We start from the raw sequence: 27,565 nt of genomic DNA, 5'->3' as shown, positions 1-27,565 counted from the left end.
GTCTCTTGGTGTAGACTTTCCAACCAAAAATGGGCTTCAAAGCCATGTGTCCACCCACATTGTTGGTTGCCTGATAGTTTGACATTAATGGTTTTGTATTTCTTTTACTGAGGTGTCTTGGTTTCTTACCTATAAAGATTTAAAATTTATATATATGTATGTAATTTATACATAATTTATAATAATTATAAAATATATTTTATATAGCTTATATATAATAATTTATAATAATTATAATCTATCATAATTATAATCTATAATAATTTATAATAATTTACTTACAGTAATTATAAAATATATTTTATATAGCTTATATATATATATAATTTATTTAGACATGTATTTAAAATGCACCATTATATATTTATTATATATTATTAAAGGTATTATATACTTATCATATATTTATTTAAAATATATTATTTAAATTTATATTTATTATAAAAATATAAATATCTATAGTAAATATATAAAATATATTTATATAGCAAATATATGCTTATATAAGTATATCTTTATCTAATAAACATAAATTTATATAAATATATAAAATTTATTTATATTTATATATATTTATTTATATTACTTATTTTCCACACTTCTATTGTTTTTAATAAAAGTGACATGCTCGGGGCGCCTGGGTGGCGCAGTCAGTTAAGCGTCCGACTTCAGCTAGGTCACGATCTCGCGGTCCGTGAGTTCGAGCCCCGCGTCAGGCTCTGGGATGATGGCTCAGAGCCTGGAGCCTGTTTCCGATTCTGTGTCTCCCTCTCTCTCTGCCCCTCCCCCGTTCATGCTCTGTCTCTCTCTGTCCCAAAAATAAATAAACGTTGAAAAAAAAAAATTTAAAAGTGACATGCTCATTGCAAAAAAATATGCTTATATAAGTATATATTTATCTAATAAACATAAATTTATGTAAATATATAAAATTTATTTATTTTCCACACTTCTATTGTTTTTAATAAAAGTGACAGGCTCACTGCAAAAAAATATGCTCATATAAGTATATATTTATCTAATAAACATAAATTTATGTAAATACATAAAATTTATTTATTTTCCACACTTCTATTTTGTTTTTAATAAAAGTGACATGCTCACTGCAAAAAAAAAAAAAAAAATTTCAAACGTTACAGAAATGCCTCCCCCACATGGCCAATCTTGGTCCTACTTTTCAGAGATGGTTCTTATTAAGAACTAGATCTAAGTTCATCAAGACTGAACAAAAAGGCATTATCAAAGCAGCAGCAGACCTAACATTGACTGAGTGCTCACGACCTATCAGGCAGTGAGCTAGGTGCTGTACGAATGTCACCCATTTAAACCTCATAACAAGCCTTCAAGGTAGGTATTTTTTATTAGAGCTGGGAAAGTTGTGTACACGCACATACATATACACGAATACCAATACTTTAGTTTTGCGAAAATGGGACAATGTTATGCCTACTGTTCTGCAACTTGCTTCTTTCATTCTTACTATATTGTGAACATCTTTCCATGACTGCACATACAGAACAGTTAACACCTGCAGAGTTTTGAATTACATGAGGTCATCCCAATGAAGCAATCCCTGAAGAATTTTTGTATTATTACAGACAATGCTACAGTGAGCATTAAAAAATCATTTTTGTATATTTGTGTGAGTAGTTCTGTAGGACAAATTTCTGGGAAGTCGAAACAGGAGGTTGCATAAGGTTGTACATTATGTTGCACACCTTAAACTGATACAGTGCTATATGTCAATTACATTTTAATAAAGCTAGAAAAAACGCAAAGTCTTAACTTCAATCCAGCTTTAAAAAAGAAACAGTAAGGGGCACCTGGGTGGCTCAGTTGGTTAAGCGTCCAGCTTCCACTCAGGTCACGATCTCACAGCTTGTGAGTTAGAGCCCCACGTTGGGTTCTGTGCTGACAGCTCAGAACCTGGAGCCTGCTTTCAATGCTGGGTCTCCCTCTCTCTCTGCCCCTCCCCTGCTTGCTCTCTGTCTCTGTCTCCCTCTCAAAAATAATAAGCATTAAAACATTTTTTTTAAAAAAAGGAACAGTAAACTAAAAATTTGTATATGTTCTGTACAATCTGGAAAACAGAAAATGAACTGTATTTGAATGTTTCTTCTATCTGCACAAGGTCTTTTCAAACCTAAATCCAAATACAAAGTGAGGAGCAGGACATCTGTTTCTCAGAGCTGGTTTTAGATTCTTGGTCTGTCACTAAACAGCTATGAAACTGGGAACTACAAAGGAAGTATATTGTCACTATTATTATTTTTTTAAAACATAGCATGGTATATGAGTTTCAGGTGTCCAACCTAGTGATTCAACAGTTCTATACATTATGCCATGCGTACCACATAAATGGAGTCACCATCTGACATCATGCAATGTTATTGCAATGTTATTGACCAAATTCCTCATGCTGGATTTTTCATTCCCTATTTTATAACTGGAGGGTTGTACCTCTTAATCTCCTTCACCTACTTTGCCTGTCCCCCCCCCCCCCCCATCACCTCCACTCTGCAGCCACCATTTTGTTCGCTGTATGTATGAGTCTGCTTCTGTTTTGTTTGTTTGTATTAAATGTTTGGGGCCTTGACGTCTTCCTGGACAAAAATGACAGCATAGTAAGATACATTTTCTGAAGCCTCCTTTTGCTCGAACGTTCCCGGATTCGATTAGTCCTTTCGCTGCCTTTGTCTTCCTACTTATGAAAAAAGATTTGACGTTTTTGGCCTTGTAGGATCAATTAGTTAATGCGCCAATCAGTTACGACCTTTCAAATGTACAAGTGCTACGTTGTTGCCTTATTACTTGTAGAGAAAGCAGACCTTTGCTGTAGGCGACCTAAAACCGCTTCAACTTCTAGAATAGTTTCTGGGTCTTTAAGAAAACCAGATGATTATTGAAGCCAAGGGGCCGCCCTGCCTCAGCATTTTGGACCATGGGTGGGTGTGATGAATAGGGGGAGGTGTTTGGGAAGGCTGATATGGTATCACGTCTCTCGGGAATCTTGCCTTCCTGGAATGAGCGTTTCCAACTGTATGTTCCCTAACAAAGAAGGGATTGTGCGGACCATGACCTCAGAGAACACACAGTGCATTTCAGATGAGGGACTTAACAATCTCTGTGGTGTGTGGGACAACGTCTGAGCTAACAAGGCCTTACATTTTCTCTGCGTTCCACAGTCATTATCCCCCTCGACCCTCTCAGCATCCCTGATGAATAGCCGGAGAGGTGATAGTTTTCCCCGCCGTTAAGGGGTAGGTACGGAAAATCAGAGAGGTGTGCCGATGTGTGTTATCTCACACAGCGGTGAGAGGGAGAGGCAGGGCCCCAGCAGAGTCCAGGGCCCACCCTTGCTCCTCAGCAGTGGGTCCTGGCGTGTGACTCTCCAGTTCGTTGGTGTTGACCCTTTTTAATGGCTGGACTCCTCTTCAGGGTCTTCTCCAGTCTAGACTCACCCAGTCGACAAGATACGACACCTTTGTATTTTAAGGGGCACGTACAGGCGACAGCATGGAATTTCTCTGAATTTGGGATCCGGCCGATGGTGAGTTTTATTTTCTAAAACACAAGTAAGAAGGAAATGAAGTGAGGAAAGATTTTCCTTCATTGTTTGCTCTTGGTCTGTCCTCATTAGCACCCTTGGGAACTGGTTTGGAAGAAAATCCGACGATGAACCATAACATCTGGGCCAGAGGAAGCCAGGGTGACCTGTATACTTAGGTGGAAGATGGATTTTTATTCCCTGGCAGCCACTGGCCTGAGCCTTTAGGGAAGATTCCAGAGAACACCGATGATCCCAGATGGGCCCAGTTGTACCAGGAAGTAAAAGCCTCTTGAAACTAGAGGATCCAGATGAAACCAGACAAAACCAGCCCCTGACAAGATCAGGAGGAAATTGAAGTTTGATGGGTTTGCCCTGTAATCTAGCATCTCCTTCTTCTTCTTCTTTTTTTATACACACCTCTTCTCCCCTCCTTTCAAACTCTCACATTGTCCCTACCCCGTCCCCAAGCCGACCTCCTTGTCTCTCAACTGTAGCCCAACAGGAGGGAAAGTAAATCTGATTGGTCTGAATGCTCTAGAACAAATGGCCTGCCCCTCCTGTGGTTCCACATCTCCCCTCTTCCAACATTCTCTTCCCTTCCGGGGACCAGCTATTTGAATTTTTTTGAAGAATTGGACATTCGTTTTAATATAAACAATAGTCAGGTGGGGCGCCTGGGTGGCGCAGTCGGTTAAGCGTCCGACTTCAGCCAGGTCACGATCTCGCGGCCCGTGAGTTCGAGCCCCGCGTCAGGCTCTGGGCTGATGGCTCAGAGCCTGGAGCCTGTTTCCGATTCTGTGTCTCCCTCTCTCTCTGCCCCTCCCCCGTTCATGCTCTGTCTCTCTCTGTCCCAAGAATAAACGTTGAAAAAAAAAAAAAAATAGTCAGGAATGGCGGGGTGGGAAAGTAGAAGTTTTTGTCTTCCAGATAACCATTTGGGTGAGCACCTCGTGTTTCTCCATAGCATCTAATTGTTCTCCAATAGGAAGGGGCAGGCCGACTCAGCCCAGGAGAAATGCTATTGTCCCCTCCCACATACACGATTCCACTGTCCAGAAAGGCAGTCTTGATATACTGCAGCCAACGCGGCCCAGGTGAAACTCCTGGGTCCAGGTAAAAATCCTTTTTTGGCTTTGGAGCTGATGCCTGGATCTTGGAGGTCAGAGTATCTTTTGGTAACTTTTGGAAGGATTCGGAAGATTGTATAGGGCACGTGGCCTCAGGGTGGGTTTTTGGCAACGGAAATATATTAGAAGTACCTGATTGTTGGACTGAGCCCCTGAAATCTACTTCTCTTCCACCACACAAACTCCTACCTGGTCTTCAAAACCCGAGCGAGACACTACCTTCTCTGAGACACCTTCCTAGACTTCCTCAGATAGATTTACTCCTTTCTTTCTGCTTCACTGGCCCTCTGTCCACATCCTAGGGCATACCCCTTATTGTAACCAGCACACAACATGCCTGTTTGATCCATACTATGTGAGCTCCTCAAGCCTAGGCTGAGGCCATTTTTGTAGCTCTAGGACTTAGCTCAGTACTAAAGGAGATGTTCACAAATGGCGAGTGAGTGAATGAATGAGAATGAGTCCTTGTTCCACGACTACTTCTGTATCTTTGGCAATTCATTCATCCTTGGCTGCTTTTCCCATAGAGGTAATGGGAATAGCATGGGGTAATTGTGTCAGGCAGGAGAGATAAGACCTATGTAATCAGAAACCCTCAGAGCTGAAAGAAATTTGAGAGATCACCTAGCACAGCAGTTTTCAGGAGTTTTTAAAAATTTAATTTTACTTATCATTATGATTGTTTTAGAGCAGAGAGAGAGAGAAAGCGAGCGCGATTCGGAAGAGGGGCAGAGGAAGAGAGAGACAGAATCTCAAACAGGTTCCATGCTCAGTGCAGAGCCCAACATGGGGCTCGGTCCCACGACCCTGGGATCATGACCTGAGCCAAAATCAAGAGGCGGGTGCCCAACCAACTGAGCCACCCAGGTACCTCAGTTTTTAGGATTTCAAGACAAGGAAATGTTTCTTCAAGGAGAGCTAACAGAGCCAACATCCAAAAAACATAAATGATAAACGTAGATTGCTCTCATCGAAGTCTTACATATTGTCCCCTTCTTTACCTCTTCCTCAAGTTCCTGTCGCTTAGGGACCCAAGAAGCACAGTTTGAAAACCAACTATCTTCCTGTAGAGAGAAAAAGCTGAAGCCAAGAGAAGAACGTGATTTTCCCAAGGTCACGTAAGAAATAAACACAGGCCAGGGAGGGAATTTACCACAGGGAGACTATATGCACAGGCAGAACCACGGCTAGCCCTTTAAAAACATACATAGTTTGTACACGCTCGCATGTTTTGTTTACTTCTTACAATAACTCAGTGAGGAAGGTACGGCTAGGTCAATTTCGAAGATGAGGGGACTGAAGTGTGTAAAGCTGAACCTGGCCCATGTTCCCCAGCCAATCGGAGAAGTAAAAGCACAGATAACTCTATGAGTACCTACTAGGTGCCAGTCACGTGTGTAAGCATGTTACACATATTATCACATTTAATTCTCCAACAACTTGTATTATCCTTACCCCCAATTTTGCAGAAGAGAGAGATGAGGCACAAACTGACTTAAGGTGATGCAATGCAAATCCCGAGCCAATGCGATTCCATTGTAAACTCTTTCCACCACATCATGCTGTGTATCCGAGGTCCTGGACCCCGATGCTCAGTCTCTTAATCCGGAGCCCTCTCCAAATATCACTTTATATGAAAGAATTTTGAAAGGGTTCTACAGTCACAGTCTGTTATTTGCATGTATTTACATGAACCGTTCAGGCTCCACCCAAGACCTTGATCTTATTCTTGGCCAGAGCTGGTCAGCAGGACTCACCTCCTTCTGGACAGACCGACTGAGAAACAAGGAAGCCTCCTCCAGGCCCTGGGGCATCAGGTCATTCACAGCCAAGATGTGATCTCCGTGAAAAAATAAACATCCCAGGTGCGGGGGGCCTTGCCACTGAGCCACACTGCGATGGAACACAGCGTTCAACACGAGTGTGAGATTGTGCTCGCAGGACACAGACTGGAGTTCCCTCATTACCATCACCAGCTTCATCAGCTATGTTACACCCCGTCTGAAGTAGACAAACTGCATTTTCTGCTTGAATATTCTTTCGTCTGTCACTGCTGTTGGACCTGCCCTCCAAAGCCAACTCTAATCATACCACCTCTAATGGCCCTCCTACATTCCTCTTCCTTTAATTAACCCCCCATCCCTGACTTCTATTGCACTAGGCGAGCACGCATTTATTGTATATTTAAGTACAGTGCATTTTATGTTTGCTTGTTTATGTGGCTGGGTTTTTTTTTCACCAGGCTATGAGACCCCAGAAGTAGAGTGCTACCTTCAAAACAAAAAATTTAGACCCATATAACTCCAAGGAAACAGAAGGCGTTTAATAAGAGCTTATTGCAAGTGAGCACATGATGATTACACAATGACTACCTAGTGACTCTCTAGTGAGCCTCTTAGATGGTGGGAAATTTGGAAAAGTGGAAGAGTTGTTTACTGCCCTCTTATAGAACGAATAAGCCTTTTACGTTAAAGGACTTTCTCCCCTTGTGAAAATGTAATCTTCCTTCAGAATAAACTATGAAGTTTTTAAAAGAATTTAGAATCAAATTAAACGGTGCTGATTTTAAGAAGATTCTCTCTTTTGTGTCTGTCCCAGACCAACAGGCGTCTCGAAGCCTCAGACCTTGGTGTGACCATTTGTTTTAGACCTTAGATTCTTGTTGACTTCACTAACTTCATTACTTCATTCGTTTATCAAACAGTCATTGCTCATTGATTGGGAATGATTTCCTTGGACCATACCTATTCCTTCCGGCTCTCCTTTACCTTCCAAAAATCAGAAATGGGTACTGGACTTTCGGGTACTCCACTACCAACCCACTTCCCAGCTGATCCTCTTACACAGCAATACCTTCATTTTTGCCTCAACCAAAGATCTTTTGTGAGAACAACTCAACAGTCCAAGCTGTCTGATCGGTTTTGCCACATACAGTTTCAGGATATAATCGTTGTCTGCCTATCTCCCAACCCCATTTATAATCAAGAACCCTCAAATCTCCAACCTACCATATCCGTCCTGCAGCTTCCATGAGACTAAGATAATTTATGACGTCAGAAGGAGAAAGGAACACATTCAGTTTCTCCACTTGGCTTTCATCAGGGATGTTACTACGAGATAAGATGTTTATAAAAGTCACCTCAGGCAGCTCTGAGCTGGACATTCCGAGTAGACTTTACTTCCTACCTCTAGGATGGTATTTCCCAGTTAAAAATTGTCCAAGACATTGGGAGAATATGAATTTAAGTTACTCATTAATGCCCTCCCACACCCCTCTTGGGATGTGCTAATGGATGGCAGACAATGGGAAAAGAACAAAAAATGGACTAAACTGATTATATATCACACCAGTCTGCTTATTTCTCCACTGGAAATGACTCCATAGAAGAATATACTGGAAAGACTTAAAACTGAGAACAATTTCATCAAATGCCCTCGACATCACTTAAAACCTAAATCTTCCCCTCTTATTCTATAACCAAACCTCATGCAACTTGCCCAGAATTTTAACCATAGACGTTGGGTGACATGCTACCCAGGTCAGCGTGATCCAGAGTTCCAGGGCCCGAAAGACTAGCCAAGGGATAATTTTTAGAAATATTTGGAGGGGCGCCTGGGTGGCGCAGTCGGTTAAGCGTCCGACTTCAGCCAGGTCACGATCTCACGGTCCGTGAGTTCGAGCCCCGCGTCAGGCTCTGGGCTGATGGCTCAGAGCCTGGGGCCTGTTTCCGATTCTGTGTCTCCCTCTCTCTCTGACCCTCCCCCGTTCATGCTCTGTCTCTCTCTGTCCCAAAAATAAATAAACGTTGAAAAAAGAAATATTTGGAAATGCTACCCACAGCCCAGGGGACTGCTTTGCTTCCAGCTCTGTTACTCACTGTCCTTGGCCACCACATCGGTAAGAAGGGGAAGCTAGTCGGATTGTTGGCCAACTTGAAGATTTTTAGGAACCATTTAAACTTGAATTCTGAGTTAAAAAGGAAGGCTGCCTTGCTCTAAGGGCACATAGTTTTAGAAAATAGAACTTTACTTGATTAGTATAGATAATTGCACAACAGTAAGTGAGGCCAACCCCTTTTTGTCATTCATGGTCTGTGCTTCCATATTGGCAGGTGGAAGACAAGAGTCACTTTGTGAGCCTTGTTCTTGCAAGTGAAGCCCCCCGTTCTGGATCTCTGGAAGGGCCTGGGATCCCTCTTTGCTATCAGCAGACTTGTGGGATGTCTCTCTGAAAAAACTAGAAAATCAGAAGTTAATACAATACCCTTTGTCACCATGTTTATTTACAACTTTCTTTGGTGGGTGAATCAGATTTCAGTAGCTAGGAGCCATGTGAAAACTAACGAGGTCTTCAAGTATGCCCAGCCCTCAGAATCACAGCCACAGTTAGAATCAAATCCAACAAACTTCCCTTCTGAAAATGGATATGGAGTCAAAATAACCCTTTCCATTGGAAGGGCTTGAAGGACAGAAGTGAGGATGAGACATCAATTCAGAATAGAAAATAAGTTCCCCAGGAGACAGAAAATGACCCGAGGGGGGTCACTACATGGGTAGTGAAAGCATTTTGGTGGGTTGAGAAAGCATTCTCACTTCTTGTTTTGAGATTGTGGAATAATGTGTTGAATTTAGTCTATGGTGATGTTTTTGAATGACTATATCAACAGTGGTTGTTCTATAAGAGTACATTAGCCGGAATCAATTTTAAGAACATGACAGTTTTACGTACCAGGATTTCATTGGCATGTAATGATGTTCATTTGTCTCTGAGAACTGTTCTGGACTATCAGGTTCAGCAGGTTGACCAGGATCATTGGAAGCAATAAGACTATCCAACTACAGACAAGAGGGATAAGCGTAAGGATGCAAGTCTACCAATAACCGGGTACCTTTTTATCCCTTACGTGATGGCTCTGGGCCCTCAAAGGGTCAGTACATCCACCGCCGGATGAGCAATGGTGCTCATGCTAGGAGGCTGAACTGGGAAAGCTTCTGACTCAAAGTCTGTTTTCTCCTCCTGGATTCCCCGTGTTCCCGATACGGTGTTTTATTGGACTAAATTGCTATTTATTTTTCTGTTTCATCACTAGGCAACTTAATGATATGCACTCTTTCTCCCGACTGGTGCTGCTGTAGAGACGCGTCACCCGGCTGGGTCAAAGCTGGCCTCAGGCCACCGTGCTCACAGGCTAGCCAACTTGGCGTCAAGGGGCTGCGGAAGTCCTAGAAAAGACATTGCCCTTGGGAGGCTCTCGGCTAGCCCCTCACTACTAAGGCATTTGGGGGACTGGTTGCTCCAAAACCCTCAGGGCTTTTAATCGCCTGCCTGGCAGTTGAATCATTAACCCATATTTGGAAAAATTCCTTCCAGCCAAGCCGGTCTTCCCGCTGCTCACCTACAAATGGTGCTCTTCCAGAGCCAGCTTTCAGGCCACTGGCGTCACCTGGAGCCCCCCTTTCCTCTCTGGCCCGATGAAGCTGTGTTTGGGCCTTAGGAGGTCCCGCAGCCCCCTCCGACCACCTCAGCCAACACCAATCCCCTCCTTCTCTGAACTGTCACTGCATAGTTTTGTACTTACTTTTGGCGGGGGGAGTATTTTTTAATGGCCTTTTCTTTCTGTCTGGAAATCACCTCCCCGCTTCCCTTCCCTCATGCACTCCAGGCATTTATCAGCATCTCTCTTCAGCACAGGGCCCTTTCTGTCTTGTACCACGGCCACCTTCTTTTCAAGGGTCAGCACCGTGAGCACATCACCTGTGCCTGATTCACCACCGAGCCCAGCCTCCTGCCTCAGGAACAGCACGCAGCAGGGACCCGGCAAATATCCGTACAAGGAAGGAAGGATTAGTGGATGGAAGGGGTTACCTGTAAAAGAATACTTTGGGGACTAACATAATGACTCTCTTCTTCTGTCTCTTCAGTAGTCTCTGACAAGAAATCGTGCGGCAGATGAGCTTGTCTGAGTCCTGGAGAATTGTTTTCCATTAAATGCTGAATAAAGAGAGGAAGACAATTAATTCTATCTCTCTCTCTCTCTCTCTCTTTTTTTTTTGCAAGAGACAGAATTCAACCCCATGCTTTCTGGGAAGCCATATTAGATTAATTAAGTTGAGAAGATCGGAACATTTCCCAAGGTTACATGCAGAAGTCCACGTAACTTGAACTCGCCTCTTGAGTCTGGGTCACCTTGATGAGGTAAAAATACCAGCCCATATTTCAGGCTGTTCTCTACCATTGGGGCCTGTAACTTAGAACAAGCAGTTCTCTCAGGGGCGGGCGGTGGGGGAGGGTATATTCTAAGGCACTAAGGACTGCCACTGAGTCCCCCCACTCCCATATACTAGTTTTCACCCCGGGGCCACCTGAGAAGATAATCAGCCCACGCACCACACCTTTCCTCTTCCTGCTCAATATTCCTCTTTTGTGTTCTGCTCACACACTTCTATTGTTTCCATAGCAATGCAATTTGCTAGTGTTGGTCATGTGATCATATGAATTACAGTCTACAAGGTAATGTAGGTTTAAGCAACTACCACCTTCCCTCCCCAGTGGATACAAGATCCTCCCTCTACTAAAGCAGCTGCTTTGCATGGCAGGAAAATTGTTACAAGTACAACTTAATTCTTCCAAGAACAATGCCTGTGAGCAAGGGTTTTGAAAAGAACTTGAAAGTTTTCTAGGAAGTCCTTGAAGGGAAGTGATTTTAAAAACAAAATGTTTTCAATGGTGTCCATTTTTCTAGTGCCAAGATCGTGAAGCCAGACCTTGCTGAGCTGGGGGTGAAGAACGGTTCCCACAACAATGACAATGACAACCATCATCACCACCACAAAACCCAACAAGGTAGATGGTACTCTTAACTGGAGCTGACTGAAAAATCTCCGAATTCGAATGCAAAGTGTGAAAAGGCAAGACGACCAGTAACGTCATCTTTCGAAAAGCAGGGGGTAAGAAAGCTTTTAACATAGTTGGAGAACTCCCAACTAGATAAAACAGCAGGTTATGCTATATTAAGATGTGCTTGGCACCCAGGGAGAAGGGAAATCAATGGTTACATCTCTAACGGACGAAATGGTATCCACGGCAGGAGATAAAAAAAAACAACCCAACCGCTCGGTCCGTTAATCCAAAGTTGGGAAGACTGAATCCAAGAGAGCTGAGAGCACAATCACAAATCACTTTCAAGAGCCAGATGTGTTTTTTTCCTCAAATGGGTTTCATTAGAAATGAAGTCACACACACACACACACACACACACACACTTAAGAGGAAGCAAGATCGATCTGGGTAAATGAAAAAGATGAATGAGAACCTTGGTTTTACCCCAGAAATAGAGACGGTATGGCAGGAGACCGAGTGGTGTGTTGGGAATCTTTTTTACAGAGGTAACCCGCACCCTTTGTGTGAAAGGAAGGAAAAGGTTGCCAGCCAGGCTTCTGTTTAGCTGGAGGGTTCTCCGGCCAACATACCCAGATGCATGGTGAGGTGCACCCAAAATGAATGAATACATTTCAAGGTAGGCAGGGCAAGCAGGAAGGCTCATTTGTGGTATAAGAAACAGACTAAATATAGGATAAATACTAAGGCTAAGATCATGATGGTGGGTTAGGCTTAGAGGAAGCTGTCAAATACATGGGTAATACTTTGGAAGCATCAGCAGACTCCCAGGCAAGGCGTCGAGAGAGAGAGAGAGAGAGAGAGAGACAGACAGACAGACAGACAGATGGAAGTCTGATTACCATGTCTGGAAGACTATTTCTTGGTGGGGCGGGGCTGACAGCCTCTGATGCGCTGGAAGGACCAAGGAGAGGACTGGGGTCTGAAGAAGGCCTTTTACCACCCAGGGGGAATTTCTCCTGCTTATGGAAGAGGAATATTCCAATCAGGGCACAATCCATGTCTTACCTGGACCGAAGCAACAGCCTCGTCGCTGGGCTTCCTGCCTTCACTCTTTTCCGCTAACATTTATCCCCCCAGCCAGCCTTCTCGCACCAAGATACAAGGTGATCATAGCTTTCTCCTGTTTCCAAGCCCTTGAGGACTCTCAGCCTGGGCTTCCGATGTCCTGAATTTCCCTCAACCCGTCTTTTTGACCCTGTGCCACTATTTTCTGGTCATTTGGGTCTACCATAGACACAACTCGCTTTCCTTCCTCCACGGCCTCTGCCCTTGCTGTGGGCACAGAACAACTTGGAGAAAACATGTCAAAATGATACCTATAGACTGAGTTTCATTTATAAAGGTCTACCCCCATAAAGGACTTGTGTAAATCAGCGAAGGTTCTCGGGAAGTAAATTAAAAACCTAAAGCTACTAGCCCTTACATTAAAGAGATATTATACTGAAAACGCAAGAGATATGAAGAGCCTTTGTACAGACACCAGCCTAGACTTACTCACTGAAAAAGGCAGCTGTTATGCACCTTGAATAACAATGATGGGAACTGCTGTAGTCCTAGCTACGCTTAAAAAAGTGCATTTCACTCCTCCGACCCCATAATGAAAATTTGAAGGGTTCAGGTCTCTTGCAAAACACGGAAGTGTTTTTTCCTATTGTTCATCACAAAAATAACAAGGATGTACATTTTCTCACTTATTTTTTCCTTGTATTAGTGCCAGTGGCTCAGGAGGAAAAGCAAAAGCTACCATTGTTTCCTGGTGACAGAGGCTGTGTTCAGGTGCCCTGTTATTTTATCGGCAATGTAGAGTCACCTCTGTGTTCTGACGTGCTGCTTTGGCGTCCCAGCAAAATGATAACATGAAGGAGACCCAGTCTTTAATCTTCTCCCTGTTGATAGGAATAAACTTTTCAGTTGGCGTGTGGCAACAATAGCACCTGTGCTCCTTTTGAACCAGAAAAAGATTCTTTTATTAAGGTTGGAGCAGGCAGTGGGAGCAGGTACCAGGGAAATAAAGATTTTTCCCGAAGTAGCTTCAATGACCCACTGGCTCCTCACCACCTCCACACTTGCACACTAGAATTAATCTTCCTGCCGCCTCTGCGAGGAAAGCTCAGAGAAATGGGAAGAACAGTCGAAAATAACAGTAGTGATCATAGGGTTGGGACCTTTTGGCTTTGACACTGATTTCTTTTGTGTTCATAAGCGAGCCCCTTAACCCGTCAGCACCATTTTTTTGTATAGCTACCCAGGTGTGCCTCCCTTTGGGGGATGCGTGTGTTTATGAAGCCTGTGTTTGAATGAATTTATATAAATCACAACTTTTCTATTGACTTTCATGACAATGTGAAAAAGAAGGCTGTTCGCCTTGGGCTTAATCTGCAGCAGATCAAGGCCCTTCATACTTCGGCGTGAGCGTTCTGTGTCTCCTCTGCCCAGCTTCCTCCCCTGACCTTGGCCTCTCTGTCAAGCAGACAATCATCTACAAAGGATCTGTTAGGCACCTTTGCTTGCACCGGGAGCCCCCTTTAAAAACCGAAGACTTCTTCAGGGATGAACATGGCCCCTCCCTAACGTGAAAAGCAACTGGGGTGATGGGGATGGGGGTGTGGGTTGACTGGCATCCCCTCAAAATTCATCTGTTGAAGTGTCAATCCCCAGTACCTCAGAATGTGACCTTATCTGGAAATTGGGTTGGGTTATTGTAGATGTCATTGGTGAAGATGAGGTTATACTGGCCTCCTAATTCATTATGACAAGTGTCCTTATAAAAAGTTCGGATGCAGAGACACGCTCACAGGGAGAATGCTGTGTGAACGTTGTAGTTCTGCTGACACAAGCCAAGGAAATACCAGAAGCCAGGAGAAAGGCCTAGAACAGACCTTCCCTAGAGCCTTCAGAAGGAACGTGGCCCTGTGACACCCTGATGTCAGATGCCTGGCCTCCAGAACGGTGAGACAATACGTATCTGTTGTTCTAAGACATTCAGTTTGTGGTACTTTGTTATAGAAGCCCTAGGGAATGAATACGGTCACTTTCTGAGATGTTTCAACAAATAATGAACGCTACCCAATAATGAACACTAACGATGGTGTTGCAGGGGGTGGCCATGGATTTCTGTTCAAAGTCTGTTTATTGGTTATTGGTTTGAGATATTTTGTCTGCTTGTCCATTTTTTATTGCACACACAGGAAACACTGTGTTATCTTACTACTTACCTGTCATGGCCAATGAGGAAATATTCCCTGTTAGTGGTTCTGATGGACATCACCTCATCAGGGTGGCATTTGAACATCTTACATACAGATTGCATTTTTTCATGGCTACTTATGCCAACTTCTACACTGGAGTTTCTGTTAGATATAGACACAAAGTATTACACAGATTCAAGCACAATGACTACTGTTTTATATTAAGATGCTAACTGAATAAAATTTAGGTCTGCTTGATCAATGTCTTGGAAATTGTCCAATAATGTTACAAAATAAGTTTAGATCTGGCTCATTACTGATTGCAAATACTTAGTTCAGCCTCACATTTAATTCAAAAATTCTTATTTCTGTTGAATTCTTTGTTCTACAAACGATCATGTTTCCTAATTTTCATTTTGTACTGAATTTCCTAAAGAGAAGGCCAAAAAAAAAAAAAAAAAAAAAAGAAAAAAAGCAAATCTCAATACTTTTTTAAAAATCCATCTTGGGTTTATGAAATGATGATCTGATCTGCTCTCCCTCATCTGTAAATTAAGCAAATCAAAGTCTTTTGTAACTAAATGCTTATTAATGAATAATTTATGAACTGGTATATACAACATGAAATAAGTATGTGGCTGTGTTTTACTCAGGATGTTCTTCATTTCAGCTTCTTTTCAGCAACCAATATCGTAAGCATGAAGGCTTTGGTTCTTTCGGTCAACGATTTAAATTTCAATTTGCATGCCCTGTGTTAGTATTCGTGGTTATACACGTTTTCCGGACTGTATGCGCACCGGTCAATTTCAATGGAACCTCGGCGATGGTCGTCTTTGTAATAGGAGACGTGAAGTCTCCTTCCCCCACTCTTTGACAGAATGAAAAACCGCTTTTTCCAAGAAGACTGAAAAATGAAAACATTTTGCATCTTAGTTGGATCTCCAAGGAAGAGAAGGGATTTGAAAAATGCTCAGGAAGCTAGTGGGAGGCCCGTTAGATCACGGTGCATACTTACAGCAGAGAAGAAAAGCTGAGGAGGTGGTGATTTAATAAAGTAATCTTGTTTGCAGACTTCATTTTCATAATAAAATGTAAATTGTTTGCCTAATAAAAGAAAGTGAACAGACTCAGTTTGTTCCCTGTAGATTTTGGGAAAGAACTGCTTCAACTGGAAAATGCTATTTCCCTCTGGAAAGGTCTTCCAATTATTCAGTTATGGAAAAGAACTTCGATCCTAGAGCAGGAAAACAAAGAGCCCAAAGGACCGAGGGCATTATTCTTATTCGACCAGAGCCAGGACTTCCCTTCAGATGACCTTTAGAAGCTCCTTAACGTCGGGTTCTCATTTCTGGGGCACACCACTGGCTCTCCAGATGTGAGCAAAGGTTTTTCTCTATTCTTGTCAGAGCACCAGCCACAGGAGCAGAATAATTCTGCCTTGCTCCTTGGCTTAGTAAACAGAAGCAAAAACACCTGCTCTTTTTTTTTTTTTAATTTTTTTTTTAACGTTTATTTATTTTTGAGACAGAGAGAGACAGAGCATGAACGGGGGAGGGGCAGAGAGAGAGAGAGAGAGACACAGAATCGGAAACAGGCTCCAGGCTCTGAGCCATCAGCCCAGAGCCTGACGTGGGGCTCGAACTCACGGACCGCGAGATCGTGACCTGAGCTGAAGTCGGACGCTTAACCGACTGAGCCACCCAGGCGCCCCAAAAACACCTGCTCTTGAAAATGAGGTGGCAGGGTGGTTACATCAAAAGGTTTCCAAAATGTTAACTGCTTCTCTGTAAGGATTGAAATGTAGAGGGTTTTCTTCCCCTGTATTTTCAAAAATGTCTTCAAGAAATATGTACTACTTTAATTATTCAGAAAAATGTCATGTTATTAAAGTTTTTTTTTGCTTTCACCTCCAGGCTGTAGTTCTAGTTTGCTCATGGTTTTATAAAAGACCGTCTTTACTAAAGAGTTAGAGCTTTTTAATTAAGTGAAAACAGAATCAGGATTAGGTAGCACAACTGATGGGGACATTATGCTCGAATTTAGTATTTCTCTTTTTTTTTAACATTTTATTTTAAAAGTTTATTTATTTAATGGGGCACCTGGGTGGCTCAGTCAGTTAAGCGTCTGACTCTTGGTTTCAGTTCAGGTCATGATTTCACAGCTTCGCGGGTTTGAGCCCATGATCTCACAGCTTCGTGGGTTCAAGCCCTGCGTCAGGCTCTACACTGACAGTGTGGAACCTGCTTGGGACTCTCTCTCTCTGCCCCTCCGTGATTTGCACTCTCTCTGTCTCTCTCAAAATAAGTAAACTTAAAAGAAAAGGCTTATTTATTTAAGTAATCTCTACACCCAACGTAGGACTCAAACTCATGACCCCAGGATTAAGAGTCAGATGCTGCTCCAACTGTGCCAAAATTACTACATGAATGAAGTAATTCCTAGGCAGCTGTCCTCACTTTGCTTCCTTCCCCTCCTCTGTAGCAACTCTGCCTGATCCCCACCCCACCCTCCATCCCTTTACATGCACACATGCACACACGGAAAAGGAAAAGAAAAACAGAATGCAGCAATATTGCAAAAACAAGTTTTGGCTGGCTCCTTTTTAAAATTGTATGGCCATGGACAAAAATCACATATTTATTTACTAAACAAATATTGATAGAGCACCTAGAATCCCTAACTTTCCCTGCTTCCTTATCTGTAAAATGGAGACAATAGTACCGACCTCACAGATATGTGGGGAGGACTGAAGGAGTTAATGCATGGAAACCTCTCAGTACTGGGCCTGGCACACAGTAGGGCTGTTATCAACAACAGAGGAAACTTTAGCCTTTATGGTTTGAAGAATAAACCAGTCTCTCATCTGCTTCTAATACAGGTGCTCTTTGGTTGTATTAAATTTAAAAGGTTCAACAGATACAGTATTTTATAAAAATTTGGGCCTAGGAGTCCCTAATAACATCGTATACAATTAGCAGAACCTTAAAGTAAAGTATCTATCAGTACGTAGCCCAGTTTGTCACTCCCAGGGTGTCTGTCCCCAGTATTCACATCGACTACCAGGACACAAAAACTCTGACGGTGTTCGTTGACCATGGCAACGGTGCTGTTTTCTCCAGAACTGAAGCTGAGGAAAATAACCCAGTAAACAATGTGGCTATCTTAATCTGAGTTTACGAAGCCATCAGTACTGAAGCCATCAGTATTCAGCCAATTTACTGGTTAAGGTATGTGAAGTCCAGAAATATTATGCATCTGCCTCACTGCCCCATTCAAGCAAACTCAGAGGGTATGGTGATAGAAAAACTCTGGCCATGATGGCATTAATTGTTAACTGGGGTTTTTGTCCATAGTAGGATTCTGGGCTTAAAAGTGAGCTACTAGAGACACTTAATGATGAGGTCTTTTCATGCCACCTGGCTTCTGCTTGTATTCCCTGCCTTCATGGAGCTTCCTATCACGTGTGGAAGGTGGGTGATAAACAAGAAACGAAAACAAGCAAGGTAAGTGCCAGTTGGGATACGTGCATTGGAGAGCATGACCAGGGTGATGAGACGGAATAGCCAGGCAGGGAGGCCCCTTGAGGAAGAGGAGTCAGGGGAAACCTTTATGAGGATGAGAAGGAACCAAGCGTGCAAAGAGCTGGGTAGGCAGAGGAAGTAGCATAGTCAAAGGCCCAGGGACAGGAAAGGGGAGAGGTGTTCCAGGAAGAGAACAGGAGCACTGAGTGGCTGGAATATAATGAGCCAGTGAGGACTCTAAGAGTGGTCTAAGATGAGGCTAGAGACAAGTTCAGTTGGGCCTGGAAGGCCGTAGGCCAATATAGTGGGTTTGATTTTAAAACCAATGGACAGGACCACCCACTAATTAGCTTTGCCAAACAACAACAACAACAACAAAAACCAGTGGGACAATCTCACCCATCCTCTAGGTCCAGTTTGTAGGAAATACAGAAAACAGAAATATGGTAAACACCATGCCAGAGATGTCTTCAGCAAAATCTAGTCTGTGGGAAACTGATGGGACAAATTTTCAGTATTTTTACCCCTGTATATGCAATTTTTGCCCCTAAACATCTTCCCCTGGATTTCCCATAAACTTCTTTCTCACATCACTCTATCCCCAGGTGCCTTTTATGAAGTGGTGTTACCAACACCTGTCCAGCCTCCCCACCTAGAACCCTCTGAATCCCCTTAACCGTCACCCTTTCATCAGTCTTATGGCCACTCAATGATTAAATCATGCTCACTTTCACTTCCCAAACACCTCTGGGATCTATCCCGATCGTTCTGTTCCCACCACTGCTGCCTTCAAGACCTTCATATGTTTCAATGTATTCATATGCATTCAAGACCTTCATAGGTTTTTCACTGTACATTGTAGTGTCCAGTTTGGCGCCCTAATTCCAGTCTTGACGTTTTCAAATCCATTCTTGACATATCCCTGAGAGTAAACACCAAATCTGACCGATTCAGTACTTTGGGCAAGGATGGAATAACAGGGATTGGGTTTACCAGACAAAATATATACAATAGTGGTTTTCAAGACCCTTGGCATGGGCAATAAAATCACTCATCCCTATGAGATGGGAAACAAACAAGGTGGGCCCTACGACTCCCTTGAGAGAGTTTCCAGGCTATAGCACAGGAAAGGGGAACTGAGGTGGAATTGGGTGAATTCCTGAGTTGAGGAGGCAGAGCTAAGGCTTCGGGGGAAATTAAGGCACTAGAGTTCACAGGGACAGAGTGCCAAAGAGGAAAGAGCTGCACACGGAAAGAATCACAGAAACATGCACAAGGTTCTTAAGAATTCAAGAGTATGGAATAATTATCTTTGGGCTGAAGACTGTTCCAGATCCACCTGACAAATCATAAAAGCTAGCCTTTAAAAAGAAAAAAGTTTATTTATTTTTTTTTGAGAGAGAGAGGGAGGGAGAGAGAGTGTGCATGCACGAGAAGGGGAGGGGCAGAGAGAGAGAGAGGGAGACAGAGAATCCCAAGCAGGCTTCAAGCTGCCAGCGCAGAGCTGGACATGGGGCTCAGACTCATGAACTGTGAGATTATGACCTGAGCCGAAATTAAGAGTCAGATGCTTAACCGACTGAGCCACCCAGGTGCCCTAAAAGCAGGTCTTAAAAGGATCAAATTGTTTCCAAAAAACTTAACGGCATCCCAGAATAAAGCTCAAGATTTATAGAAATACAAAAATAGGCAGCACCCAGCAAGGTAAAAATTTTGATGTCTGGCAACCAGTTGAAGACTACCAAATATGCAAAGAGGCAGGGAACCATGACCCATAATTAGGAACATTATCGAAATGGGCCTAGAACTGACACAGATGTTCGAATTAGCAGAGAAAGTTGTAAAAACAGTTATTATTACTGTATTTAATATATTCCAGGAGTTAGGTAGAGACACAGATGATATAAAAAAGATCTAAAATGAACTTCAAAAGATGAAAACCATAATGTCTCAGAAACAAACAAACACACACACTGAATAGGAGTAACAGCAGATTAGTACACATGAAGACAAAGTAAGAGAAACTATCAACACAGATGCAGAGAGAAAAAAGAATAAAAAAAAAATGTTAAAAGAGCACCAATGCACAGTGGGACAATTTCTTTATCTTTTTAACTTTATTTCTTTAGAGAGAGAGAGATTGCACTCTTATGAGTGAGCGGGGGAGGGGCAGAGGGAGAGAGGAAGAGAGGAAGAGAGAGAGGGGGAGAGAGAGAGAGAGAAAATCCCAAGCAGGTTCCATGCTGTCAATGCACAACCTGATGCGGGGCTTGATCCCACCATCTGTGAGATCATGACCTGAACCGAAATCAAGAGTCAAATGCTTAACCCACTGAACCACGCAGGTGCCTCACTGTGGGACAATTTCAAGTGACCTACTATACAAGTAATGAAATCCCTAAGTGGGTAGGGATACAGAAAACATATTTAAAGAAATAATGCTGAAAAGTGTATAAATTTAAAGAAAACTATAAACCCAGAGATCCAAGCAGGTCAGGAACCCTAAACACAAGGTACATGAAAAAAACTCTACTAAGGCATGTTGTGATCAAATTGTTCAAAACTAGTGATAAAGAAAATAACCTAAAAATCAGCCAGAAGGAAGGAAAATATGTATGCAGAAGGAAAAAAAAAAACATGCGAAAGACACTAGATTTCTCATCAGAAATAATGTGAGCAAAAAAACAGTGGAGCAAATATTTAAAGTACTGAAAGAAAAACACTGTCATTCTAGAATTCTATATGCAGCAAAAATATCTTTGAAAAATAAAGGCAATTTCAGGGCACCTGGGTGGCTCCGTCAATTGAGTGTCCTACTTCAGCTCAGGTCATGATCTCACGTTCGTGGGTTTGAGTCCCGCATTGGGCTCTGTGCTGACAGCTCAGAGCCTGGAGCCTGCTTCAGATTCTGTGTCTCCCTCTCTCTCTGCTCCTCCCCTGCTCACGCTGTCTTTCTTTGTCTCTCAAAAAATAAAATAAAAGGTTTAAAAAATAAAAAAAAAATAAAGGCAATTTCAAGACATTTTTCAGATAATACAAAAGCTAAAGAGATCCATAAACAGGAGGCCTATACTATAAGAAAGCTTAAAGGAAGCCCTCTGGGTGGAAAGAAATGATACCAGATGCAAATATGAATTTATATGAATGAATGAACAACACTGAATGGTAACTGCAAAGGTAAATATACGAATTTTGTTTTTGTATTAATTAAAACATTTAAAAATTCAACCAACTATTCAAACAAAATACTAACAAGATACTGTGAAGATTATAACATATGTGTAAGTAAAATGCAATTTCATTAAGTAAAAGGCATTAAGCCCAGGAGGGGAAAATGGAAGTATACTTTTATAAAATTCTTATATTATATGTGATTTGGTGTAATATCATTTGTAGTAAGATAGACTGTGATACGTTAAAGATATATACTATATGCCCTAGTGTGACCACTAAAATAACAAAACAGTTACAATTAATAAGCCAAGAAAGGAGATAAATAGTATCATAAAAATACTCAATGAATTCAAAAAACAATGAAAAAGAGGGAAAAGGTGAACAAAGAAAAAATGAGACAAATAGAAAACAATGCTATGATAGACTCAAACGCAATCACATCAATATTCACATTAAGTGTAAATGGTCTAAAAAATTCAATTAAAAGGGTGAGACTGTCAGATTGGATAAGAAAGCAAGACCCAACTGCATGGTACTCACAAGAAACACATTTTAAATATAAAGACACATGGGGTGCCTGGGTGGCTCAGTTGGTTAAATGTCTGAATCTTGATTTCGGCTCAGGTCAAGATCTCATGCTTCATGGGAGTGGACTCGAGCCCCACATCTGAGCTGTGTGCTGACAGAACAGACACTGCTTGGGATTCTCTCTATCTCTCTCTCTGTGCCCCTCCCTGCTTGTGCACTTTCTCTCTCTCTCTCTCTCAAAATAAATAAATAAACATTAAAAAAACGAACACAAAGACACAAATAGGTTATAAGTAAAAGGTCAGGAAAAGGATATACCATGCCAACAGCAGTCAAAACAAAGCTGGACTGGCTGTAGTAAGATCAGATTGCATAGCAAAATAGTATTACCAGGGATAAATGTCTTTTTATAATGATAAAGGGGTCAATTAACCAAAAGGACATAATAATCCTACACAATTATGTACCTAATAACAGACTTTCAACATACTTGAGGCAAAAACTGCTAGAACTGCACAGAGAAATAGAGAAATCCACGATTATAGTCAGAGATTTCAGTACCCCTCTCTCCATAACTGATAGAAAAAATAAGCAGAAAATCATAAAGATTTAGTGGACTTGAACAACACTATCAATAACAAACTTGACATGATTGATATTTATAGAACACTCAACAACAGCGCAATGCACACCTTTCGCAAGGGCACATGCAACATTTTCCAAGACAGATCATGTTCTGGGCCATAAAACCAGTCTCAATAAGTCTGAAAGGATCCAAGGTTTACAAAGTATATTTTCAGAACATAATGGAATCAAACCAAAAATCAATAACAGAAAACTTTTGGGAGTGATGCATATTATCTTGATTGTTGTAATGGTTTCCCAGGCATATACACATATCAAAACTTAACAAAATGTACATTTTAAACATGTGCAATTTATTGTATGTCATTTTTACTGTAAACAGCTATTTCAGGGGTGTCTGAATGGCTCTGTCAATTAAGCATCCGACTCCTGATTTTGGCTTAAGTCATGATCTCACGGTTCATGAGGTCGAGCCCCAAGTTGGGCTCTGTACTGACAGTGTGAAGCCTGCTTGGGATCATCTCTCTCCCTCTCCCTCTGCCCCTCCCCACCCTCCTCTCTCTCTCTCTCAAAATAAACAAACAAACAAACAAACAAATAATAAACATTAAAAGAAAAAGGCTATTTCAAAAAATAGGACCAGTCTAAAATGCAAATCTAATGATGCCATTCTCTTGTTCAAGGATTGGTGGTCTAATGAGGTCAAGGTCTGGTACAATATAGTGCCATATTTGCACAGCCTCATCCTTTACTCTCTCTCCACTGTCCTACTTTATATCCACATTGCCCTCTGATACATCCTGCCTCTAATCCACTCATTGCTTTGTTCATGCCATCCCTCTCTGCCGAGATGTGCTCTTTACCAATCTCTCTTAAAACCCTATACATCTTTTAGGGTCCAAATGCCTTCTCATAAAACCTCTCCAGATTCCCAAAACTAGTTGTATGCCCTTTCTTTTTCAGATTCCCATAATGTTTCACACTCACTTTCGTGATTCCTATCATTACCCGATTGTTTGTGCTTATCTTAGCTTCTCAGCACAGTTACTCACATGTGTTTACCTTAACTTCCCAACAACATTTATAAACTCATTGAGAGCAATGACTCTATTACTTACTCTGTATATCCTCTATAATATGAAACACAGTGACTTACTAATGATAGGTGCTTTGACCATTTGATTTCTAAATTATTTCATCCTAAATCAGCTTTTCTAACTACCCACCTGCAATGAACTGTGTAAACATGAACAAGGACCTTTGAATAATACACCTTGAGCTACCCCTATAATAACAATTTAGGCAGTTTCTCCAAGGGAGAATTTCCTATTAAATTATGAAATATTCTTCGGTCTCTTCTGGGCTATAGTTTGTTTCGGCACCATCTCCAAGCAACAGATGGAACATCTGGTTAAAGAAAGTCAGAAAATGTCAAATTTCTAGATAGGTGAGCGTTTACACAATAATTAGCTGAATACAGCAGTTTCTGCTACACTATCCATACCATGAATCATTGTCCCAGAATGCCACCCATTATCCTCACTAAAACTATCTCCTGTATCCTGGGTAGCTTGATGAGAATCGTTTGTCATTTTCAATAAAGTTTTTCCTTAAGAGAGTATATTCCTTGGGTACCTGGATTCTTCTGAGGTTTGGGTTCCATTATGGCTGTCTGTTCTCCTCTGTCAAAAGGAAGAGTTAAATAAATGTCGGTTAGTCCTCAAACAACAGCGTGCTTCACTGATTAACCACTCAAACATCCAGTGTCAGGATGGTGCCCAGGAATGCTGCTGAGATGGGTTATCAGCCCCCCACTTTCCATTCTGTTCCCAAAGCTGAAAGTAGCCACAGTTACAAGGATATATTCAAGCTGCTTGTGCTCACCAAGTGGACAGGTCTGTGGAGGGGTTGCTAGCATGACTGAAGGGACCACGTTCCCTGGGTCTTTTCTGCTCCTGCTCCATAAGTGACTCTGACCACAAAGTCCATGGGGGAAGCAGCACGGAGGAGAAGAGACAAGAACAGGGCAGAGAGCAGGATGCTATGGACCAAATGCAGCTGAGAAAGCATTTCTAGCCAAGAGGAAGCATAAGATAAGTGCTTCTCCATGCCAGGAACTTGCTTTCTCCAGGGGAAAACCGAAGAGCAGGGACCTTGTTCTTCAACTGCCACAGGTGTCTGCCTGACTCTGGGGACTGAGGTCCACGTGGTGAAACTGACTCTGAGAGGTGGAGCCCTGTCCTGGGCAGCTATGCTGGTGATCCCTTGACCAACGTGGGGCCATGAGAGAAGGGGGATCCTACAGGGTAAAGGGCCTCAGGGCAGGTGAGATCTTCGAAACCAGGGATGTGTCGGTGATCAATTCTTACCTTGAATTAGTAAGACTTTCAAAACAGAAGAAAGCATTGAGCACTTCAGTGCCTGGGCAGTGCAGGTAAAATGGGAGGGAGGCAAAGGGCCCTTGATACATACTTTGCGTATTATATATAATAACATATAACACTCAAATATGTGTTAACTGACTTTTTATGTTATCAGTAAGGCTTTTGGTTAATAGTAGGCTATTTGTGGTTAAGTTTTGGGGGAGTCAAAAGTCATATGTGGATTTTTAACTGCATGGGGGGTCATCACCTCTAACCCCCATGTTGTTCAAGATTCAAGTGTGTATGTATATAAATACTGGATTTCATACATAATATATTTCATATTATATATATTAAAACCAGTATATGTATACATATGTGAAATCCATTATATATATGAAACCTATTATATAAATTTTGCTCACATAAGCAAAATAAGCCTGAGCTTATGTTATATAAACAAAATTATACACTAAATATGAAATCTCATTCAATTTCATACGTGTTTTATATATAAAACATATAGATTTCACATATATTTTTATATATAATACTATAAAGCTTATACTAGTTTTATAATGGTACAATACCCATTTTACAGATAGAGCAACTGTTATCAGAGAGACTAAGCAATTTGCCTTTGATCTCATAATTAAAAAGAAACAGACCCAGAATTCTAACTTGAGAGTTGCTGTCTGAACCACTTTGCTTCTCTTTCTATTTAAAAAAGGAGAAGTGGGGCATCTGGGTGGCTCAGTTGGCTGAGCGTCCAACTCTTGATTTCAGCTCAGGCCATGATCCCAGGGTGTGAGATCAAGCTCTGTGTCGGGCACGGAGCCTGCTTGAGATTTTCTCTCTCTCTCCCTCTGCCCCTTCCCCCTGCTTGTGCTCTCTCTTTCTCTCTCTCTCAAGTAAAATTAAATTAAATTAAATTAAATTAAATTAAATTAAACCTTTTTGTAGTTCTGGTTGCATTTCTTGTCATTACCCCAGAACAAAAAAGCCTTTCAGATTTATCTCTTTGATCCCATTCAAGAGAATCTACACCCACTATCATTGTCTATAACCTGTTCATTTTAATGTCACCTGGGATTTGATGAATGTGATATCAAGAGGTCCTATTTCCTTCTGACTATCCAATCCAAGAAAGTTATGAACCAAGAGCCCATAACAGCAGTTTGCTCAGTTAATATTTCAGACTACCAGAAGCCTTGAGAACCTAAAACATTCAAACCAAGCAGTACTTACAGGCAGCCAGCCGGTCGCTGGTCAGTTCTCAGCAAAGTACCCTCTCCCTGGGTCTCCTGTTCACTCTGAGCTCTGAGTGGCAAGGTGAAAATTAAATACAAGCTGCTTGAAATGTGAACCAACAGGAAGTCCCTAAACTATCTTAGGACAGATTTTACTTTTGCCCGAAGCTAAAATGGAAGCTATTGTCCGAGGGGAAGTCCTGGGCTTTCAGTCTTTTTGTGGCTTGGCACAGAACTGCCCTTGGCATTCCAGCTGCCTAGCATCAAAAAATAACAGCAAACAAAGAAAAAAAATTCCCACTAGCCGTTGTCTTTAGTCACAATGATTCTTATTGAGAACAGCCTCAGCCTTGCCTTGACCTCCTGCAGTCATTACTACTGAAATAATCCTTTTGCTTCCCACCAATCTGTTTCCTCCCAATGTCCTCCTGGGGAAAGTAGGAAGGATTCCTTTGTGCCAGATGAGGAAACGAAACCCTGCCTTCTCCCAGCACAGTTGCACACACCAACAATCTCCAGGATGATCTGCTTCTTCATCTATAAGAGAGTTGTCATCAACAGGGTGGAACTAGACAGGCTGTCTTGTACAGCCACCCAATAAGTCTTAAAAATAAGAGTTTTACTCACAAGAGGGAATGGTAGTCAAGCTTTGTTGAAATCTTCTCTTCCTTTTGCTTCCAAATTACTCTTCCCATTTGGTTCCCTTCTGCCCTCATCTATTAGCTTTGTCTCTTTGTTTGTTTCTCTACCTCCACGCAGTCCATTCATTTCAGAATTCCCAGAGCACCTTCCGTGGATATTTCCCGACTCTACAAGTATTTCTTGATGCTGGGAGAGTTGAGAGCCTCTTGAGATGGGTGATCTTGAATTTGCCAAGAGACCTGTCTGACGGATGTATGGTTTTCTCTAGTGGCATTTGGCTATTCAGGAGAAGAATGGGGGAGTTGGGGAGTAAGCTTTGTTTCAAGTTCATGCTTTTTTTTTTTTTTATGCCAGGGAGATATCACAGATAGATGAAGGAGCAAAGGAAGTTAAGATATTTGTGAAAGACTGCCCCAAATGATGAACCATGGTATCAGAGGGACATATGGAAGAAAGAGACTAGAAGGGGTCTCCTAGGGAGGAAGCACTGATGAACTTGAAGAAAGATGGAACCAGTTGGCTGGAAAGGTAGGAGGTGCTGCTTGGAGACAGAATGATTGACTGATTATCTTAAAAATAGAGCAGTTGCAGGAAGTGGGTGGCTTTGTGATAGTGTAGACAAAAGGTCATTGGTAATGAGGAAGGCAAGGAACTGAGAGGCAAGGGTGTTTGGTCATCCCCATGGACATTCAGTTTATCCTTTTGGAAACTCTCTAAAGATTTTTGAAATATGAGA

At 41.9% G+C, this 27,565-nt stretch overlaps 1 protein-coding gene across 5 annotated transcripts; it reads right to left on the bottom strand.

Annotated features, from left to right (window-relative positions):
* Positions 1 to 1,955: 1,955 nt before the first annotated feature.
* Positions 1,956 to 27,147, bottom strand: PLEKHS1 (pleckstrin homology domain containing S1). 5 transcript variants are annotated; one of them, XM_047824881.1, is made up of 14 exons: positions 26,815 to 27,147; positions 26,186 to 26,257; positions 24,210 to 24,256; positions 15,782 to 15,870; positions 15,564 to 15,670; positions 14,794 to 14,928; positions 13,389 to 13,464; positions 12,418 to 12,537; positions 10,544 to 10,669; positions 9,407 to 9,513; positions 8,708 to 8,914; positions 7,686 to 7,787; positions 6,435 to 6,570; positions 1,956 to 3,564 (listed from the first exon to the last, which is right to left on the bottom strand). In XM_047824881.1, exons 1-14 carry the CDS (start codon positions 26,901 to 26,903, stop codon positions 3,364 to 3,366), a joined length of 1,614 nt encoding a protein of 537 aa, XP_047680837.1. In that variant the 5' UTR covers positions 26,904 to 27,147; the 3' UTR covers positions 1,956 to 3,363. The 5 variants fall into 5 exon arrangements, with proteins under 5 accessions (XP_047680837.1, XP_047680839.1, XP_047680838.1 ...); XM_047824883.1 differs by having other exon boundaries at positions 8,750 to 8,914; positions 26,815 to 27,146; XM_047824882.1 differs by having other exon boundaries at positions 12,418 to 12,534; positions 26,815 to 27,146.
* Positions 27,148 to 27,565: the final 418 nt, after the last annotated feature.

The sequence above is a fragment of the Prionailurus viverrinus genome, chromosome D2, assembly GCF_022837055.1.
Source record: "Prionailurus viverrinus isolate Anna chromosome D2, UM_Priviv_1.0, whole genome shotgun sequence".
Lineage (NCBI taxonomy): Eukaryota > Metazoa > Chordata > Mammalia > Carnivora > Felidae > Prionailurus > Prionailurus viverrinus.
Note: the sequence above shows the minus strand (reverse complement) of the source record. Positions and strands in the feature narration are given on the sequence as shown.

Excerpts from the sequence above, each read along its gene's own strand:
- PLEKHS1 (XM_047824881.1), bottom strand. The coding sequence starts at position 26,903 with ATGAGGGCAGAAGGGAACCAAATGGGAAGAGTAATTTGGAAGCAAAAG. Across the intron at positions 24,257-26,185 it reads CAGCGACCGGCTGGCTGCCT|AGGAGAACAGACAGCCATAA; the intron begins GTAAGTACTGCT and ends TCCTTTTGACAG. Across the intron at positions 9,514-10,543 it reads CCCAAAGTATTCTTTTACAG|TTGGATAGTCTTATTGCTTC; the intron begins GTAACCCCTTCC and ends TCTTGTCTGTAG.